We start from the raw sequence: 14,538 nt of genomic DNA, 5'->3' as shown, positions 1-14,538 counted from the left end.
CATTTCTGCAGTCACTGTGTCAACCCCCTTTTTAAGGAATTTCCTCTTCCGCTGACTTTCCACTTTTCCAAGCATGATGTCTCTCTCTAAAAAAACGGCCTCTCCTATAACCATATCCGTAGTATCAGGGAGGAAGCTTTTTTCAGCCTTTTATACAAGGTCAGGGTTGTTTGGGTTTTTTTCCATCAGTATGACATTACAAGGAAACTTGCTTTAGGTTGGATAAGGTCTGTGACCTGAGTGAGAAAGTTACATTCTGCCCTAGTCCCCTTACATCAGATCACGGCTGGTAACATCTAATCACATCATGGGGATACTGGCATCATCCTATAACTGCCACAATTCTTTCTGTACCACACAACTGCCAGCCAAGAACTATAGCCCAGCCATGGTGAAATGTATTTGGTTTCGTTATGGTGGTGGGTTTGGGTTTTGTTTTGGGTGTGGGGGTGTGTGTGGGGCTGTGTGTGTACGGTCGAGTCAGATCCGACTGGCACAGAAGGAGATTGCCCCTCCTTCTCCAGCAGAGCATCTGGTGGATTCAAACTGTGTGCCTTCAGGATTACAGCATAGCTTCTTGTCACTAGGCCACCAGAGCTCCCTGGTGAAATGTATTTGAGTGGGGACATCATTCAATCCATGAAATTCACCAACCCTTTGGACAGACTCAGATGGAGACACAACTGTGGTAAGTGATGCCTCTGACTTCTAACATACATCTTCTAAACCTCAGGGGTCACCTGGCTTCACACACACCCCCCTCTGCCTGAGTCACAAAATCCAAGTAGACACTCCACAGGATCCTCAAGCTGAAGAGAAGTACTATACTTCTAGCTCAGCATTATGCAGTTTATCTATCACTTCAAGTTCTGTCAATCATTATCCAGCCATGTTATATGTATAAAGGTGGGGCTATCCTTTAGTGAATTATCTGTGTGCATATGTGAGCATGTGCCTGGCTGAGCATGTGCAGGCAGTGGAGGAAGCCTCCTAGTATTTATAACCAACTGCATACCCATTTACCCACTGGGGTGATGTGTGCTGGAGTATGCTAAATTCCTGCTCATCCAAATGAAGCCAGGGTCCTCTCTCTGCCTCCCTCCCTGATTCTCTGCTCACACAGCCCAGATCCCCTCCTGTCAGCCTTTGCCCACTGGGGTTCCTGGAGCTGAGAATGGGATCCATCTGCTCTGACCCTGCAGCGGGGCTCTGCCTGGCTGTCACCGCTGTGCTGGGAGGAATGGCTTTTGGAAAATTCAGGAAGAGCCCAGGGCAGATGTGGAACCGCACCATGTGCTTGGCGGGCCTCTGGGGAATCACTTGCCTGCTTGGCTTTTCCCTTTGCTGGGGCCTGGTTCTCGTCTATGTGTCTTGTCTCCTCTTCTATAAGCACCTCTCTGGTCAACAGATGTTACCTGTGCATCAGAAGGCCATCCTCATCACAGGTGAGTGGACAGGCTGCTAGTTCTTTTTTTTTTTTTTAATTTGGATTTATTTACAAAGTTTGAATACATTATTTTTCACAAAAGATCCTTCCCATTACCTTCACCCCATCCACTCCTCAAGTTGTGCAACCCTATGATTAACACCCTCCCCGCCTTCCTCACCCCTCGATTTCCACTCTCCCCCCGCCCCCTGCCTTGGATCCTCATACTCATTCTATAATATGGGCTGCTATTCTTAATGGGCACAGGACTTGGCATCAGTGTTTGCCTTTGTAGGATTTGGTCAAATGGGACGTAGAAATTGGAATGCTGGGTAAGAAGTCACAAAGGCACGTGTTCAAGTGATTTTCCTGATCTTGCTTTGGTTCATTTCCCCCTGGAAGTTTGTAGGAAGGTGGCAGGAGGGGTGGGTGTGGTGAAATTTCCCTAAATATGGATGAGTAAAGCTACAATATTCTGTATGCTCCATGGAACCCAGAAAATCCCTGGAGGTTTCCTGGAGTTTTCTTAGGGTGTAAGCAGCATTTGGTTGGGGGATCAATTTGAGGCCAGGATGTGCAAGGGAGGGTGGTGTACAAAGCCTGGTTGCCCCTGTACCTTGGGATGGTTCTATGTGGCTGGGACTCCTCGGTCTGCTGTGAGAGCCTCTGACTCTAGCTCTTTCTCTTCAGCACCATCACCAGACTTTTAATGTTGTTTAACTGAATCAAGTAGACAGTTCTTAGAGAATTCAGCTATTTGTTAGCTGGGCTTCCAGATTTCTCCTTCCTTTGTATCCCATTCCTGATGACACCAGATTAAATTCCTCTGAGTTGTAAAACTGGTTTGCTTGGTTGTGAAGCATTCTGAGTTTAGTTGGATTTGAATTAGAATTGTTGTTGCTATGTGCTGTCATGTAGCCTATGACTCATAGCAACCCTATGCACAATAGCTCTGAACCTTGCTCTGTTCAGGGCTAATTTCACCATCTCTGACACTCCTATTCTCATTAGCCCAGTTCCTGTGCCAATCAGTCTCATCAGGGGTTTCCTCTCTTGTACTGTCTGTCCCTCCACCCTTCTAAGCATGATGTCCTTCTCCAAGGACTGGTCCCTCCTGGTAGCATGCCCAAAGTATGAGAGAAGGGGCCTCAAAATCCTTGCCTCCAAGGAACAACTTTGATGCACTCTCTCCAGGACAGAACTGTTAGTTCTCTTGGCAGTCCATAGTATATTCAACACTCTTCTCCAGCACCACTACTCAAAAGCATCAATTTTCCTTCTATCCTCTTTGGTCATAGTCCAGCTTTCTGACGCATTGCAGGTAACTGTGAAGACCGTGGCCTGAATTAGGCTGGTGTCATCGTGGTCGACAAATTGCTGCCAAGCTAAAGGCACAAGTGGAGCAATTATTAGCCAGGAATTACTGTCCTAGTCCTGCGAGAAGGTGAGTGCAAATAATTTACACAGTTCACAGAAAAATAGGCTTTAAAGTGACTTCTGTATTTGTCATGTTCTTTATTCCATGGATTAGCAAAACTGACATATGTAGAAGCTTCTAGAAAGCTCTGGAAACTGGCCTTTCTTAATAATAAACATTTTGAATGTTGATGATTAGGTTGATCAGAGGGTGCTCATCTTTAAAAACTTCTGGCTTCCAAGCTTCTAAGCTGCAACAACTGGCAGGACGTCATCATTCTGACACTAGAATTCGTGGGTACCGCCAGGTCTGGATGCAAAACATTTATGACAATCTCAGTTGTTGTTTGCTGTAAAGCAGCGAGCACTCTGAGAACAATGCCAGGCTACAGTCACTCTAAGTATGTGTGTGTGTACATGATCTTTCCATTCGTGTGAGGCAAAACAGAATGGTCATGCATGTTGTAGGCAAAACAAAGCAACAGCAACCACAAACTTAACTAAGATGGGTGGAGGGAGAGGCCGCCTGGAATGAAAGGATATCAGCTCGTGTGCATTGCAATTAATGTTAGGGGACAACATATGCACAAATGATTTATTTGAAAAACAATATGCTTTGTAAATTTTTACCCAAATTAGAAGAAAAAAGAAAACAATAGCAATGTCATTGTTGACACCGTTGAAGCAGGATATTCTGAAAGTCCAAATTTTCCTGGGAAATCCATTTCAGGCACTTTGAAGGTTAGTTAAGTAGAAATACTGAATTGTAGGATAAAGCAAGAAGACTTCAAAATCACTTGGAAAAAAGAGGAATCTTTTCATGCTCTCCCCTACCCAGGGTTGTTTATTGGGGCTTTTAAAGACATAGGCATGCATACAAATTCACTGCACACCGAGTCAGGGCACAGCAGCTGTCTTAGCGCACTGAATGTGTATAGTGTCAGGTAAGATACTAATTAAGCAGTTCAAGCCTTGCAGCTAATTCCTAAGTGAAGTGCCTTGCAATTACAATGTGTAGTACAATGAAGGTAACTTACATATATTTTAGGGTGACTGAATTGCCACTTTTAAGCTTTTTGTTCCAATGAATGTCATTGGTTATGTAAAATTCTACAGCTTCAAGATCTTTGCATTAATGGAAAACAATGTGAAAGAAGTACTTTATTTAGACAGGAAGCAACTCTGACTTGCAATAACCTTTGTTTAATGTTGGTTTATTTATAAATGGGTGCACATTTTTTTAAGGATAACAGCAAAAGAAGAACTAATGGTGTACATCAAATCTTTAAATATTCTATTACTAAATAATTCTGGTTTTGGAATATCTCTTAAAAACAAAATTAAAAATCTGAGAAAAAGATACTTGCAGAATGGCAGGTTCTCAAGGTTGTTCAGCATGATTGTATTATATAAAATAATGAAATGTCGAGAGTAACCAAAACAGCTATAAATTACAGTATAGTCTCTGGATGTACTATTTTTGTGTGGCCTTAAAATTTTCAATCATAGAATTACATTTTTGTATTATTTTTATTATTGGACCAAATCAGAATTTTGCCCTGTCCTGTGCACTGACATAATTTCTCTCATACTCAGGGCCGTTGTGACAGTCGCAGTGTCAATCTACCTTGCTTAGTGCCTTCCTCTCTTTTTCTGACCCTCCACTTTTTTCCAGCATGAGGTCTTTTTTCAAGGATTGCCCCTTTGATAACATGTTCAAAGTAAGTGAGGCTTACCATACTTTGTGAGGCTTAATGTCCTAGGGTTTAAATTGCACTCCTGTCTATACAGCCATACTGCTAGGCAGTAAGATCTCCAACCGATCTGGACTGTTCTTGCCTGTGGTTTGTTATGGCCAGGTAGGAAGGTCCTTCAACATATCCACATACACCCAGGAGGGACACATAACACTTGATATTTCAGGGGCTCAACTGTGGTTTTGCTGCTAAGAGCTATGAGTTACTGTTGTGGTGGGGGAGGCTTCATCCTAGGTTGAGAAGGTATCTACTACAATTAGTAGGTACCTAGGTTTTGCTGTGTTGTTTGTAACAAGCTTATTTGCAAAATCAATTTGCCAGTCTTCTCCCAGATACTGTCTTCTTGATTGGGAAGGTTTTAGCAATGCAATTGGGTGGACAGGGCATTGTGAGTTATTTTGCTGGCAGAGGGCACAAGCACTTGTTCTTTGCTTTAAGTATCTTTTAATCGTCTGATGACTGTAATTTCTGTAAAGGGAGGTTTAAGATTTTGCTGCTCATGTGAAAGGCTTGATGGTAACTGGAAACCAATTTATGGGCTAATGACTGGATTATAAACATGCATTATTCATTAGCTCACCAGCTGGTTACTTCTTCATAACTAAAGTTCTATTCCTAGATCCATTCTGTTTTCTGAGGGAAATAAAGAAGCCAGTCACTCAAATTCAGATCCTCTGGTTTTGGGGGTGTGGGGAGGAGAGGCATTAATGCAACAGTATGCATTTCTCAAGATGAAGGAACTGAGGAATGAATTCACACTTTGAGTAGTAATACTTAAGGATGCTACAGGAAAAATATTGAATGATCCAGGAAGCATCAAAACAAGATGGAAGAAATACATTGGGTCACTGTACCAAAAACAAGTGGCTGATGCAGAACCATTTCTGGAAGTAGAATGGGGTCAAGAACTAATGATAATAAAGGAGGAGGAAGTTCAAGTTGCTTGAAGGAACTGACAAAAAAAGGTTAAGGCCTCAGGAATTGATGGGGCCTTACCCACAGACTTATTTAAACAAACAGATGTACCCCTAGATGTGCTCATCGGCTTGTGCCACGAAATCTGGAATACAGGTACTTGGCCAAATGACTGGACGAGATCCATATTCATTCTCATAAAAGGTGATCCAAAAAGAATGTGGAACTTATCAAACAAGATCACTATCATCACATATAAAAGAAATCTTGCTGAATATTATAAGAAAGAAAAAATTAGAAGAAGAGGCCATGGCCCTATATTACTGCTTATCTCAGATGACTCTTGGTTGAAAGCAGACTACAAGAATGTCTCGGTTTTATCGACTGTGCAAAGGCATTGGACTGTGTAGGTCACAACAAATTGTGGCTAACACTGAGAAAGAATGGGAATCCTACAACACTAGTACACTTAGGATTAGAGGACCGTATTTAATAAGAATATTTCTTGCCGATCAGAGCCCTCATTCTCTCCTTATCTGCCTATGTGCATACTCACTATCACTATAGATCTATTGTAAACACAATTACGACCATCAGTTTATCAAGTGTCTTCTGGGCAAATGGTAGTTTGCTCTTTGAAGTCAGGCCTCCCAGAGTATGTGTGTCCAACCACCTTTACAGAGCTGTGCTGCAGGACCACTGCCCTTTCAGAGTGATCCAGAATTAGAGGAGTCAGGCTCAAAGTATTACGAATTTAAAGTTTCCTATCTGGATTATCTAGCACAATTAATTGGTATTTTAGAAGCCTATCATTAGAAAGTCACTGACTACCAAGGGCTCCACTAGGGGAAATGACATCCTGAATAATTTATGTAAGCTTGGAAAAATTTCCTGGTTTAATTTGTAGCTCCTTTAACAGACAAGTATGCATATAATTTCTGGCAGCCCATCCTACATTTCTTTCCCATCTAATCTGGTAATTCCTCCTGGGATCCTGAGGGGAACTGCTACATTCCTGGGGTTTAGATTCTGGTTATCAGCATGAAATTGATCGCCTCAATGTTGTGCTGCTGAGATAATGTGCTGTTTCTCCTCAGGAGAGCAGCAGTGGGAGAGAAGAACATTTAAGTCATTGTATGTCATTTAAAACATCTCAGGAGTTTCCTACTTCTTCCTTAGAAGATTTTAAATAAGACATGCTGAAGGCGTATGAACGTGAGTGGTTCCACCATATTGCCGGGTTACTTCTTGCAGGGATAATAAGGGAGTGTGTAGAGGCAGTGCCCTGAGGAGGTGGAGTTTCACTGCCTGAGTAAGGTGGAGGGCTCCTGTGGGAATCAGAAGTTGTTACTTGGAGTACAAGAAAGAAAGGGTCTCTTCTCTGCAGTCTTTGTCTGTTTCTATCATTTACATTAGAGAAGACTGGACCTAAACAGCTTGGTTCCAAACAGGAGATGGGACTTTGGATCTCTTGCCTTCCCTTTTGCACAACAGATTCCATTGAAAAATGGTTTTATACTTCTGGGATCCATTAATGGGCCATTTTCCCCACTATCTGCTCAGAGAAATTTGGGCTAGATTTCACTGCAGAACAATTATAAGTGTTGATTTCCTCAGGGTATCAAACCTTATTTGTTTCCAATTTTTGGGAAGATACCAGAAAGGACAATTTGAGGGGTCTGAAACCACCCATCCCCTGAGTTGAGATGAGAATCTATCTCCATTCTTAGCCTGTTGGTTTATGGCCTGGCACTTCCTGGTCTCATGTGAGTATCTGCATCTTTCGCTGTGGTAGGTGGGCTCTTTTTGGTGCAATTCCATTGGCTCTTGCTGAATGGGTCAATTGTTGGCATGCACTGATTGGCTCTATTGGCTACTGCTTTGTTTCATTTCCTGATTTCTCCCAATGCTCTCCTCCCCATCTTCTCTTTGTTCTCTCTGGCCCTAATAGTCCAGGTGACATCTGAAGAAGTGGGTCTGGAATTCATGAAGGACTCCAACACTGGAGAGACAATGAGGTTAATCTACTAAATTAGAGGAAATGAAGGAAACTGCAAGAGGAAAGATATGAGAGTGAAGAGCTTAAACAGAGATCAGGACAAAAACATGAGCAGTGGCATCCATCACACCTCAGGCCAGAAGGTAAACAATAGACCTGGATAGTATAACTCCGAGGAAGAGATTTGTACACATCACCCCACATGGAGCAGATATTAAATGGAACGAGAACGTGCCTCTGGATGTGAAGTTGTTTCAATGATGGGAGCGCCAGTGCAAAGGCAGCGCGGGAATGGTGAGGAGATAAGTCTTAGCAAGCAAATTGTAACTTTTGAGAATGCTGAAGGACACAGGACTTTAAATGGGCCTAAAAAATAGACCTTTGGAAGCAGGAGTAGCATCCATTTCCTAAACAACATGCCTCCAGAAACTCTACGAACCCTGATAAGTGTTGAAGGTTGTAGAGGGGCTTTAGGCCTTTTGTTCATGGGGTTACTATGAGTCATACTTGACTCAAAGGCAATCAACAACAACAACAACAACAACAAAGAGTAGACCAGATCTGTATGTGTCTCCTTCTGCAAGAGGACACGGTAGTAGAGGATTCTGCAATGTACCTTGAAACAGAGCTCACAAAGGCAAATTTATAATACAGTGGAACTCCCAAGATGACAGAACTTGGCTGAGCACATGGCTGTAGACACTGTATCAATCTATCTCACTGACGGTCTTCCTCTCTGCATGTGACCTCCTTTACCAATCATAATGTGCCTCTCTGCAGACTGGTTCCTTCTGATAATCTGTCCCAAGTACATAAGGCAAAGTGTTACCATACTTACTTTAAAGAAGCATTGTGGTTCAACTACTTCCCAGACAGATTTACTTGTTCTCTCTTGTAGTCTATGGTATATGAGAGAGCTCTGAGGGTCTGGTGGATAGAAAGTTATGCTACCAAGCCAAAGGTGGGTGGTTTAAATCTGCGGCCATCGGACCAGGTTTTAATTGTTTTTGGTCAAGTATTCTTCTAAGTGGTATAGCGCTGGTCTGTCCATTTGCAGTACAGAGGTACCTCATGGTTGTTATTATGCTAAACACTGTGACACTGATGTGTCAAATGTGATAATGGTCACCCATGGTGGACAGTGTGTGGTGGAGCTCCCCAACTAAACAAGCTTGGAAGCAGGAGTGGCATCCACTTCTGAAAGAGCTTGCCTCTGAAAACTCTATGAACTTTGAGAAATGATGAAAGTTATATAATTGTTCAGGTATTTTGTTCATAGGGTCGCTATGAGTGGGTCGTCTATGACTCGACAACACTTAATAACAACAATATGGTATATTTTATAATTTTTACCGGCAAAACAATTCAGAAGATCCATTTTTCTTCAGTCTTCTTATTCATAGTCCAGATTTCACTTGTATATGAGATGACTGAAAATACCAGGCTTGGCTCAGGTACACCTTAATTCTCACAGTGGAATCTTGGCACTAACACTTCTTTGTTCCAAATAAGGAGAGATGAATAGGTACATCTTAGATGGTCACGTGCAACCTCCTAAGATCCAAGTTGTTTTTCACCAAAGTAGGATGTAGTACATTTTCTCTGTAGATAATATTATGCCAGTTGACCTTGATGTCTCCCAAAACTATGGTTCTAAGGCCCTAGAATGAGAAACTAAGTGCCAAGGAGCTGAAACTGACTCATAGCTCTGACAATCTCTCCAGTGGATTTTCAGAGGTTAGAAATTACATGGGAAGAGATTACCCATCTCCCACGGAGCAGATCTCCCATGGAGTTTAAAACTGCCTTGCTTTAGGGTGGCAACACAACTCCTTACTCACTTGGCCACCAGTGCTCCCAAACTGACAATTTATAACATTTTTGTTTGTTTTTAATTCTGTAATAATTATAGACTCGGAGAAAGTTACACAGGTGTTACAAAGGTTTCTCATACCTTTCTTCTGGTTTCCAACAGTGGTGACATCTTACACAGCTAGCTGTAGCACAGTCACAAAATCAAGACGTGGATTGCTTTACAGTGTGTGTCTAGTTCCGCCCTACTTTATCACAACGTAGATTACTGTAACTCTCACTGCAGTCAAGACTTAGAGCTCCGTCATCACACGCATCTCCATGAAATATACCCACCCTCTGCCCCCACAAACCCTAACCCATAAAGCTATAAACCAACCAAACCCACTGCCAATGAGTTGTTCTGGGTCATGATGACTCCACAGGACAGAACAGAATGGCCCCATAACGCTTCTAAGGCTGTAATCTTTATGGAAAAAAGACTGTCTCATCTTTTTCCTATGGAGTAACTACTGGATTCAAACCACCTACCTTTTGGTCAGCAAACAAGTGTTTTAAACATTGCGCCATAAGGGCTTCTTCCTTAACCTGTCATACCCACTACCTGCCCCTCCATGCCCACAAGTAGGGAGGTGTGGTGGCCTAGTGTGTAAGGAGTTGTACTGCTAACCCAAAGACAGGCAGTTCTAATCCACCAGCTGCTCCACAGGTAGAATATGGGCTATTTCCTCTTGAACTATTTCCAGCCTCTGAAAATGCACTGAATGGTCAGCTACCAGTTGGATTCCAACTCAAAAGCAATAAGCTGAACCATCTATAAATAAGGTTGTCATTTCATTCCTACGGTATAAATGGAGTCATACAGTACAAGACCTTTGTGATTAGCTTTGAACTTGAAGTTATGTCCTGAAATTCACCCTACTCACTGCATGTATTTACAGTTCTCTGTTTTATTGCTTAGTAGTCTAAGGTGTGGATGCAGTACATTTTGTGTAACCACTGACCTTTTTAAGACATTTTATCTGTTTCCAATTTGGGGCTATTTCACAGAAAGCTGCTATGAACAACCAACCACAGGCATGTTGTCTTTTTCCAGGGGCTGGCCACTCCTGATACCACGCCCCACATACGTGAGAACAAGTCTCACCAGCCTTGCTTCCGATTATCACTCTAGCTGCTCTTCTTCCAAGAGAGATTTGTTTGTTCTTCTGGCAGGCTATGGTAAAAGAAACCACTCCACCAGAGGTGTCCCTGCTGGCATCTGAAGTACTGGTGGCAGAGCTTTCAGCATCACAGCAAAACGGAAGCCAGTCACGGTGACACACTGTTAGAAAACTGGCTGGAATTGTATACCAGACAATGCTTAACTCTGTGTTACTTGTCTACTCTCTAATAAAACGAAACACCACTGCAATTTGGTGTAGGGCACACTGGCAGCACATGCACGTGCAAGACTGAGGGGGGAAACAGTCCAGGATGAAACATGGTGAAGCATAGCAACCTCACAGGAAAGAGTAGACATGCCCCTCAGAATAGCCAATATGGATATTGGCAAATGCAGTATATGACCACACACCGCTTCTGCAAATATGTCTCCTCCTACGTATTTCTCCCAATGTCATCAAATTGATCCTGGCACATTGTTGTTGTTGTTGTGTGTTTCTGAGTCAATTCTGACTCATAGTAACCATGCATGGCAGAGCAGATCTGTCCAAAAGGGTTTCAAAGATTACAATCACCAGAGAAGGAAGAGGAAGTTCTGGTGGAGTAGTCACTAGGGAGTTGCACCTCTAATCTAAATTGTGTCTCTCTAGTGGTTCAAATCCACCAATGGCTCCAAAGGGGGTGGGGTGGGGGGTGAAGAACTCCTCTCGTGCAATGTAGAGCCTCTGAAAGCCAACAAGAGTCAGTGGTGAGTCGTTCCAACTCTATGGCAATGGAAGTGACTCTTCACAGGAGAAGACTGTCGAGTCACTTTCCTCCTGGGCAGCTGGTGGGTCCACACTGCTGCCCTCACGACTGTGTGTGTGACAACTGCATGGCCAGGCTCCTCTCCAATCATGGCAACCCCACCAATTAGAAACCAGGCTGCGCTGTGTGGCTTTCTTGGCTGTCATCTTCATGGAAACAAATCTCCACACATGTCTTTTGCGATACCACTGGGTAGCTCTGAACCACTCTCTTCTGGGTCAATGTGGTTGTTAGTTGCCATTGAAGTACCTGTGACTCATAGTGGCCCTATGCACAAAAGATCTGAACTCAGCGCTGTCTTGGGCCAAATTCACTGACTCCAACCCTAACCCTAATCAACTCACATCACCCCAGCTACTGTGTCAATCCGCCTCATGCAGGGTCTTCCTCTCCTGTGTGTTATCCCTCCACCCTTCCAAGCAATTGAAAATGTTTGCTCCACCCAGGGGTCTACCTTTCCCCATGACCTCAAAATAAGTTGGCATCTCACTTTCCTTTTTATTATAAGGAGCTGTTTTACTTTCTCCTTTCATTAATCCATTAGCAAATTAAGAGATTTCCTTAGGACCCACTCTTTCCAGAGAGGAAAATCACAAATTACATAATTTCCTTGTAAAATGACTGTTACACTTTGGTTTGAGCTCATTTTCTACTGCTTTGACCCTATGCAGGTACTGATTCCGGGATTGGTCATGGCTTGGCCAAGTACCTGGACGGGCTGGGCTTCACAGTATTTGCGACAGTGCTGAACGAGAATGGATCAGGAGCAGAGGAACTGCGAAGAACGTGCTCCTCGCGGCTCTCCGTGATCCAGATGGATGTCACCAACTCAGAGCAGATACGAGAGGCCCGGAGAAAGGTGGAGGAGAAGGTGCAGGACAGAGGTACGCCTCCAGCTGCGTCTCCCATCCTGTCCATTCCTCTTAGCCTCCAGAATTCCCTCCTCACAGACACCTGCCTCTGTCCTCTCAGTATGATCACCTTGTACTCACTCTGGCCCTGGGCTGAGCCTGAAGACATGTCCACTGAGTGCCTACTCAACACTCAGCTGCCACTGACTTGGTTCTAACTCAGCGTGACCACTGGGTTTCTGGGATGTGAACTGTGTGGGAGCAGACTGCCCATCTGTCTCCCTTGCACTTCCTTGTGGATTCAAACTAACCTTTGTGTTTGCAGCTCCATACATTATACACTGCGTCACCAGGACTCCTTTACTGTTTGCCAGGAACTTGAGCAAATGAAACAAGCAAGCTTTGTCAGAATGTCCATGTTAGTTGATGTAGGCCACACCCCCCAGGAAAATCCCTTTCAACTGATTGGCTGCTCATAGCAGATATGATTACAAGGGTGATTACATCACAACAGATCTCTTCAAAGGGATGACTCCATCCTAACTACCACACCAGGGAGTCAGACAGTCAGGGTGACACGAAACCTTAACCACCATAACAATCAGAGAGCTGAGGGTCGGAATTTCAAGGATCTGCCTGCTGTCCTAAATCTCAAAGAGACTGCTGTGGATCTCAAGCCTGAGCGGTAAGAATGTTTATGCTCTTATTTTGACCAAGGACACAATACGTGGTCCCAGGTAGAATGGATGAGAAAAGTAGAACATCTTTTTTTTTTTTTATAAAAGAAGTTAGACATACTAGAGTGAGACTAGAGGAACCTTCAGCACTGTCACTCTGTGATCCTCTTGGGACTCTGAACAGAAACCACACCTGGAGGTCACCCTGCAGCTAATTGACTGTGGTTGTTGAGGACAGTCAGGTAGGAACTGATCCATAGCTGACCTCCAGCTGGTTTTCAGTAAATACTGCAGGAGGAGGGAAATTGCCAATTCTTCTTTTGTGGAGCAGCTGGTGGATTTGAACCCTGTATCTTTGGGTTAACAATGTAATTCCTGACCACTAAGGTACCAAAGCTTCCTAAAATAACAGATAGGCTTGTACAAAATCCCACCATCATCAATGAATACAACTATGCTACATTTAAAAAACAACAACAAAAACCACAAACCTATACCCACCATGAATGAGTCACTATTTACCCAAAGGTAAAGATGAAAATGTCATGGTGGGAGCGAGTAAATGAGATGAAAGGAAATGTAACAGGCATTAGGGATATGATGGGCAACGTACACAGCGTCACTGAACAAAACAGGATTTGTTCACTGGGAACCTACTTTGCTGTGTGAACTTTCCCCCAAAACACAATAAAATATTAACAAAGAAATACTTTTGCTTTCCAAATGTGCTTGTTGTAAAGCCATTCATCTGTGTCCTTAGGACTGTGGGCCTTGATCAACAATGCAGGGATCCTTGGATTCCCCGCTGAAGGGGAGCTCATGCCCATCACTCACTACAGACGATGCATGGACGTGAACTTCTTTGGCCCCATAGAAATCGCAAAGACATTCCTGCCTCTTCTTCGGAAATCCAAGGGAAGGCTGGTGAACATCAGCAGCCTGGCAGGTAAGTTTGTCTTTTCCAAACAAGAAAGCAGCATGAGTTCATACAGGGCTGGCCCAGGGCTAGTCAAAGAGAACATTCACCACAACCTTCACACAATTGTCCCTTAAAGCCCTGTGACATACACTTCTGGTTCATACACTCATGACACATCCTCACAATGAAATGACCAACACACACTTTCTATATTTTAACAGAAAATTGTGTCAGCGTTACAGGTAAGTTATGTTCAGTTCCCCTGGACTCATCTATCTCCACTGTGCTGCACAGGATGGGCAGACAAGGACATTCTCTTTTATTTGCACCATTATGGCTCCATATGTTTGCAATTACCATGCTGTTGAGACAGGATACATCTTCTATCTGTTTAACAGTCAACAACTTGAGGGGCTGAACAATCTCATTTCCCATAAATTCTATGCACATGATTCACACCTTTTTATCTAAAACAGTCATTTATCAATCTGGGGTTCTGCAATATCTTAGTCTACTTCAAGTCACACTCATTGGGTATAGTCTCTTTTGGAACTAGTGTAGGACTGAGAGGGAAGCCAAGGGGTGAGCTTTTTCTTCTTTTCTAAATCATGCAGCCTTGTCTTCTTTTTAAAATAATGTGGCTAAGTATTATGATTTCTTTTGTTCTAGTTTGTTTTTAATGTGAACAGGAGTTCTACAGCAATATCTCTTGGGAAGTTCTTTGCATTTCCTGGTATTATTACCCAGCTTGCTTATTTTTCTAGCTTTTTTTTTTTTAAATTATACTAAAGCTTT

The 14,538-nt window shown here is 43.1% G+C and overlaps 1 protein-coding gene across 1 annotated transcript in view; it reads left to right on the top strand.

The window, feature by feature from the left end:
- Positions 1-1,174: 1,174 nt before the first annotated feature.
- LOC102871091 (estradiol 17-beta-dehydrogenase 2-like) overlaps positions 1,175-14,538 on the top strand; it is a 31,431-nt gene continuing 18,067 nt past the window's right edge. Inside the window, exons 1-3 of the mRNA XM_006888882.1 lie at positions 1,175-1,445; positions 11,968-12,180; positions 13,585-13,770. Of these exons, the coding sequence (XP_006888944.1) occupies positions 1,175-1,445; positions 11,968-12,180; positions 13,585-13,770 (670 nt within the window). The remainder of the gene's footprint in view (positions 1,446-11,967; positions 12,181-13,584; positions 13,771-14,538) is intronic.

Source organism: Elephantulus edwardii, unplaced genomic scaffold (assembly GCF_000299155.1).
Source record: "Elephantulus edwardii isolate Elephantulus edwardi_28Jun2011 unplaced genomic scaffold, EleEdw1.0 scaffold00072, whole genome shotgun sequence".
NCBI classification, from domain to species: domain Eukaryota; kingdom Metazoa; phylum Chordata; class Mammalia; order Macroscelidea; family Macroscelididae; genus Elephantulus; species Elephantulus edwardii.
This window is presented reverse-complemented; position numbering and strand designations above follow the sequence as displayed.